Source organism: Urtica dioica, chromosome 11 (assembly GCF_054948205.1).
Source record: "Urtica dioica subsp. dioica isolate 48M chromosome 11, U.dioica_male_clone48M_v1_H2, whole genome shotgun sequence".
NCBI classification, from domain to species: Eukaryota; Viridiplantae; Streptophyta; class Magnoliopsida; order Rosales; family Urticaceae; genus Urtica; species Urtica dioica.
The window spans coordinates 6,277,949-6,284,912 of record NC_142766.1 but is presented as its reverse complement, the minus strand read 5'-3'; the positions used below and the strand labels follow the sequence as shown (position 1 = coordinate 6,284,912).

Below are 6,964 nucleotides of genomic sequence, written 5' to 3'. Positions count from 1 at the left end.
CGAGGACGTTGACTGGCGAGCTAAGAAGAAGGCCCTTAGGGCGTCCAGTAGGCCGGGGCCACGTCCGGATCGGCCGAGAAGGCCAACCCATCTGCTCTGGCGGCGCCGGTCTCTACTCCCGACTTCCAGGAGCTTTCGGTCGTGGTTCCTCCGGCCACGCTGCTCGTCGAGCTCGACGGCGAGCCCGAGACCGCCAAGACCGCCAAGACCCCCTCTGCCGGGGTCATGAAGGCTTCTGGCGCCGAGGTCGCAACGGCTTCGACCGCTGTGGCTAAATCCACGGCGGCTCTGTCCTCTCAGGCCAAGAGGAAGGAGGTGGAAGGCGTCCCCCAACAGCAGAGCGACCCAAAGAAAGGTCGAGCTGATGACCGCGAGAAGGCTGTGAAGGGATCCGGCCAGCCACCCCGCCAGCCGACCCCGCAGTCCGGCCAATCGCAGGGGTCATCGCCTGGTTCCTGTAAGTTGGCGTTTAACTGGAACCTCAACAAGCTGATCTGCGATGACCCAGCGGCGGCGGCGTGTCTCATGCGTCAATTCAACTTTCCCGAGTACCGACTTTCGATGGTCTCGAGGATGCATAGGGCGAGCTATTATTGTTCCGTCAGCGCGGCGGGTTCTCAAGTACATTTTAACTTCTACGTTTTGGCTTTCATATCATTTTCCAAGGCTAACTCACATTTTCGCAGTTCATGGCCGAGCTGAACAAGGGCTTCCTCGGGTACGAGGTGATGTACGACCGTCTCTCCCTCGCGAACCAAGACTTGCAAACCAAGCTGAAGGCTTCCGAGGACGAGCTCACGAAATGTCAAGGTTCTCTCGGCCAGATGGACCTTCTTATTGCTGAGGCGGAGGCATATGCCCGTTGTCAGAAGGATTTTGAAGATCGCCTCCAAGATTCTGAGAGGACATGGGTCGAGCTAAAGAAGGAGCTCGACTTGGCCAAGGCCTCCCATCGTAACCTTGGGTCCGAACTGGATCGGGTGAAGGCCGAACTGGCGAGAGAAGGCGGGAAACCGTTCATTGTACCGAGCTTATCGGTCGGCTAAGGACGATGGCATTCGTTCGGGCAGGAAGGCCGCAGGGGCGAAGTACAAGGGGGCGCTGGTGGCCTACCGCCAGTTTGTCACGGCCGGGAGGAAGAGGATGACCATCATGCGTAACCTCGACCAGGCCAAGGCGGCATCGTCGATCTTCCAGGAGGTCGACAACAAGGAGATCACCGATGCCCCTGCCAAGCTACAGGAGGCTAAAGACGAGCTGGTGAAGCTTCAAGCTGAGCTCGACGGTGTGCCTTTGCCTTCTCTCGCTGGGGCCGAAGATCTCGAGTTCATTCCTTATGAGGATCGCTCGCCTCCCGACGCGCCAGCGCCCAGGACTTCTGAGGTCGCGGATCAGTTCGGCTCGATGCTTGACAGCTCGGAGGCCGTGGTCGCATCGATCAACGAAGCTGGGGAGAACTCGAAGGAAGCCGAGCCCGTCAAGGACAAGTCAACCTAGATTTGCCTTGACTATTTTCGTTTTTAAGTTTAAATAATCGGTTTTTTGGCCCCTGCGTGGGCATATTTCTTTTGGCCCGACATTTGGGCAAGTTTGTTGGACCCTTTTATTATTATTATTATTATTATTATTATTGTTTTCTTCTCTATTTTTTTTGAACATATCCCATGACTTTACTTTTCCCTTATTAAATGCCATTGATGTTTTTGTTATATTTGTTTACGCTTCCCTTAGATAATAATTACTTATAAATAGTAACTAATTATCTTTGACCAACGTTTTAATGCTTGTGTGTCTGAATAAACGTGCTTATTGATTAAGGCGCTTATTCTTCACAGCTTATTTGTATGATGTGTTTCGGCCATCGAAAGTCGAACCCCTAGTCGTATCGGGATTATGTATATGGCATGCCTCTAGGTGACGCCTCTTACATGATATGTTTTTCGAACAGAAACTCTAAGTCTTTCTTTGTTCTTGAGTCAGGCTTAGAGTGGTTTATCGTACACTACGCATGAACAAAGCCTTAGGCATTTTCACTTGCGGGTGTAGGTCGAATCTACCATGCTTGGTAAATTGATTTGAATTGAACTTGTTTGTTCCAAGTTTCTCTCGTTTATATGAGGCGGAGGCTGAACCTTGTCACAAGGTTGCTTACGTACCCATGTTTGGGATCAAGCCGTTGCGTAGTTCGATTGTCATGATATTACTCTTAGTAGTAATATTTTTTTAGATTCATGATATTCCAATAGCTCAGTACTGGGATACCATCGAGCGTTTCAAGCTTGTAAACACCTGTTCGTGGGATTTCCGTGACTCGGTATGGTCCTTCCCAGTTTGTTCCCAATTTTCCGGCGTTTTCTTCAGCCCTGTTCTGATACACTTTTCTCAACACGAGATCTCCGGTGTTAAATTCCCGGAAGTTGACTCCTTTGTTGTAGTATCAGGCGATGGATCGTTGGTATAAATTCATGCGTTTCAATGCTTGGTTTCTCATCTCGTCTGTTAAGTCGAGGGAATCGCACAACATTTTGTTGTTAGTTTCTTCGTGATCATTCGCGTAAATGGTGCGAATTGTTCGAATCTCGTGTTCGATGGGCAATATTGCTTCAACCCCGTAGACCAGAGAATATGGGGTTTCCCCGGTGGGCCTTCGTGGACTCGAGCGGTAGGCCCACAACACTCTAGGGAGTTCGTCGGCTCATCGCCCTTTTTTTGGCTAAAAGCTTCTTTTTTAGGTTACTAACAATTGTTTTGTTGGTAGCCTCAGCGTGTCCATTCCCTTGTGGGTATCGAGGTGTTGAGAATCGTAAGGTGATTCCTTCTGCTGCACAGAAGCGTCGGAACTCCTTTGATATGAATTGTGAGCCGTTGTCTGTGATTATCTCTTGTGGCGTTCCATGTCGACAGAATATATTTTTCCAAATAAATTTTTTTACGTCCACATCCCTTACTGAGACGAATGCTTCGGCTTCACCCCACTTGGAAAAATAATTTGTTGTGAGAAGCAGGAATTTCAGTCCTCCCGGCGCATTGGGTAGGGGGCCGACGATATCCATGGACCATTTCAGAAATGGGTACGGAGCGGATATGGAGGATAGTTCCTCAGCTGGTTGCTTGATATTTGGGGCGTGCTTTTGGTACTGGTCACATTTCCGTGAGTGTTGTTCACATTCGGCGACCATGGTTGGCCAAAAGTACCCTTGATTTTTTAATTTAACAGTTAGGGCCCGTCCGGCCGCGTGGTTCCCATATTCTCCTTCGTGTATTACGGAAATGATGTGCTTGGACTCCTCTTTTCCTATGCATCGTAAGTATATTCCGGAGAAACTTCTTTTAAAAAGCACTCTGTCTATTATGGAGAATCTTGCGCTTTGGCTAATTAGCTTTCGGCGCAATTGCTTATCTGTCGGGGTGTGTCCTTCGGAGATACATCTGATTATATCCCTTCTCCAGCCCCTCTCTTCTATTATCACCATTATGCTTGCGCTTTTGGTAGTGATAAAAGATTGTTTTATTGCCTCGACCGGTATGATTCGGCTTACTGTAGGGTCTAACGTTGAAGCTAAGGTGGCGATGGCGTCAGCTGTGGTCTTTTCTCCTCTAGGGATGCGGGTTAATTCGAATTTTTCGAATTAATATGTCATTTCCTTTACTAATTGTACGTATGCCTCCATACGCTCGTCTCTTGTTTCAAACTCTCCGCTAATTTGATTCGCAACGAGCTGCGAGTCGCAGAAAGCGGATATGAATTTTGCTCCCACAGCCTTTGCTAGGCGCAATCCTGCGATTAGTGCCTCATATTCGGCTTCGTGTTTGAGGCGGTGAAATCCATGCAGAATGATTGTTCAATCACTTCTCCGTGCGGCGATACCAAGTGTATCCCAATCCCAGCCCCTTGTTTTGTGGAGGAACCATCGACTTTGAGGGTCCAAATTCCGGCGGTCGTCGTGGTCTCGCTTTCATTCGCGGGGAGCTCGATAAGGAAATCGGCTAGAACTTGTGACTTCGCGCAGGTTCTAATGCGATATTCGATATCGTATTCACTTAACTCGACGGCCCATTTGGTTAATCTACCCGATTCATTAGGGCTGTGGAGAAATGAGCGCAAAGGTTGAGTGGTCATCACCACTATCGAGTGGGATTGAAAGTACGGTCGCAGGTTTCGAGCCGCTGTGACGATGGCCAGAGCTAATTTTTCCATTGCTGGATATCTTGTCTCGGCGTCAACGAGTGACCTGCTTATCTAGAACACTGGTTTTTGGTCTCCTCGTTCTTCTCTGACGAGTACTCCGCTAACCGCGGTGTGCGATACGACGACATACAAGTAGAGGAGCTCTCCCACATCGGGTTTGGCTAAGATCGGAGGCTCGGCCAGGTATTGTTTTAGTTGCTCAAACGCTTCTTCGCACTTTTCGGTCCATTCGAACTTCTGGTTTCCTCTTAAGAGCTTATAGAAAGGCAAACATTTATCAGTCGATCGAGAAATGAATCGGCTAAGGGCTGCCACGCGTCCCGTTAGTCTCTGGATTTCTCTTTTGTTCCTGGGGGAAGGCAAACTTCGGAGTGCTTGTATTTGGTCTGGGTTTGCCTAAATCCCTCTTTGAGTTACCATGTATCCAAGGAACTTCCCGGAAGATACTCCGAAGGTACATTTGGATGAGTTTAACTTCATTTGGTATTTGTTCAGGACTTTGAAACATTCTTCCAAATGTGAGACGTGATCTGTTTCTCGTAATGATTTTACTAACATATCGTCGATGTAGACTTCCATCGTCGTTCCTATTTTGTCGGCGAACATTTTGTTCACTAATCGTTGATATGTGGCTCCCGCATTTTTGAGCCCGAAAGGCATCACCTTATAACAATAGATGCATTTGTCAGTTGTGAAAGCAGTCTTCTCTTGATGATTTGGATGCATAGGGATTTGGTTATACCCTGAGAATGCATCCATAAATGACAATATTTTATGGCCAGCAGTGGCTTCCACCAAGCATTCGATGTGTGGTAGCGGAAAGGTGTCTTTAGGACAAGCTTTGTTTAGATCGGTGTAGTCGACGCATACGCGCCATTTACCGTTCTTTTTCAACGACAACGGTGTTGGCGAGCCAATCGGGGTATTTTACTTCGCGTATTAAACCGGATTTTAAGAGTCGTTCCACCTATTCGTTGACCACCTTAGCCCTCTCTGGGCCGAGTTTTCTACGCTTTTGTTTTACGGGCTTATAACTAGGGTCGACGTTGAGTTGATGTGCTGCGATTTCGAGGTCTATACCTGGCATGTCCTCTGTCGTCCACGCAAACGTCTTCTTGTTTTTCTTCAAGAATGCTATTAATTCTCGGCGTATTCTTCCTTTCAACTTGGCCCCGATGCCCACGCATCTCTCGGGGTCAGTTCCGTCGACCTGAATTTGTACTATCGACTCTACACTAGGCTCGTCTTTCCCCTCTGAATTTTCCATCGGAGAGGGATGGGTGATCTCGTTTCCGATGGCCATTTATTGCTATTGGCCTCCGTTGGTTTCTTCGCCGGATGGACCTTCCGAATCTTTCTCTTTTGGTTGGTGCTTTTCGACGATCCTTTTATGATTATTCATATAGAAAATTCGGGATGCCTTTTGGCTCCCTCTGATTTCTTGTATCCCGTTGGGAGTCGGGAAACGTACGCATAGGTGGTAGGTTGATGGTACCGCCATCATCCCGTGTATCCAGGGTCTTCCGATGATAGCGTTGAACGGGGATGGGCAGTCAAGTACGGTAAATTCGACCATCCGGTTTACGTCTCCGGCCCGCACGGGGAGTTCAATGATTCCTATAGAGTGTGTCACGTCCCCATTGAACCCGGTTAGCTGGTTGTGTTTGTGTTCGATTTCAGCTTCCTTGATGTTCATCCTATTCAAAGTGGTTTTGAATATAACATCTACAGAGCTCCCTCTGTCAACCAAGATCCTGGCTACTACGCAGTTACCCACTTCGAGTTCGATGATTAAAGCGTCGTCGTGGGGTCCGTATAGCCTTTTGGTGTCGTCCTTGTTGAACGAGATCGTGGTATCTTCTACCTTCTGGTACCCAAGTGACCTCGGTGTACCTTTAAGTTGGCATTGGTATGCCTTAATCGAATTCACGCTATCCCTGCAAAACTTTGAACCTCCCATGATATAGTTGATTCGGAGTTTCGCTTGGGGCACGTCGTTATCTTCCTCCTTTGCCCTTCCCCTTTTTGGGGAGGGATTTCCTAGGGCTCTGGAATTGTTAAATTCCTTTTTCTGGGGCGGTGGTCCCAGATCGACATTTTTTAGTTCTCCATTTTTTGTACTTTTCGATAAGTACTTTCCGAACCACGACACAATCTAGAGTGTCATGTCCGTAGTTCTTGTGGAAATCGCAGTACTTTTTCTTATCACGCGGCCATTTCGGGGTGCCTCCTTCGGAAGTTCCCTCGTCATTTACGTTAAAGGCGTGTTCTGGAGCACCTGAAGGCTTCCTCCATTCATTGTTTCGGTAAGGTCTCATGCCAGGTGTCCTGGCCATGGCTGAAACAGGTGTCATAGAAGGGGCCTTCCTTGGATTGTGTTTTTTGGACAGGAGGGCCCTTTCTTCCTCGGCCTTCGCGTAGTTTGAGGTGCGATGAATCGCATCCTCGATGGTGGGTGGCCTGTTGTCGGTAGTTTTCGGAAAATTCGAAACATCGGAAAGGTACGTCGCTCAAAGGGCCGATGGTCAGGCCGGAGGTCCTGAGGAGCGGCAAGCCTTCAAGCCCTCGCCCAAACTCTTGACTTCTTGAGTCGAGCTTAGCTCTTCGAGTTGAGCCTTGAGTCGGTTTCCTCGGGTCGAGCTTCGCTCCTTGAGTTGAGCCTCGAGTCGGTCTCCTCGAGTCGAGCTTCGCTCCTCGAGTCGAGCACCAACTCGAGTCCTATCCGTCAAACAAACATTTGTGTCGTAACCCAAAATACCATGCCCACAATAGTTC

General features: G+C 48.6%; 1 protein-coding gene across 1 annotated transcript; it reads right to left on the bottom strand.

Annotated features, from left to right (window-relative positions):
• Positions 1-5,498: 5,498 nt before the first annotated feature.
• On the bottom strand, positions 5,499-6,525 carry LOC149380872 (uncharacterized). Its single transcript, XM_089601233.1, has 2 exons — positions 6,325-6,525; positions 5,499-6,260 (listed from the first exon to the last, which is right to left on the bottom strand). The coding sequence occupies exons 1-2, from the start codon at positions 6,523-6,525 to the stop codon at positions 5,499-5,501; spliced, it is 963 nt and encodes a 320-aa protein (XP_089457359.1).
• Between the last annotated feature and the right edge of the window lie 439 nt (positions 6,526-6,964).

Bases quoted from the DNA above. Each gene is read 5' to 3' on its own strand.
- LOC149380872 (XM_089601233.1), bottom strand. From the start codon at position 6,525: ATGGCCAGGACACCTGGCATGAGACCTTACCGAAACAATGAATGGAGG. The intron at 6,261-6,324 runs GTACTTATCGAA...CCACCGCCCCAG, and splicing joins ATTGTGTCGTGGTTCGGAAA to AAAAAGGAATTTAACAATTC.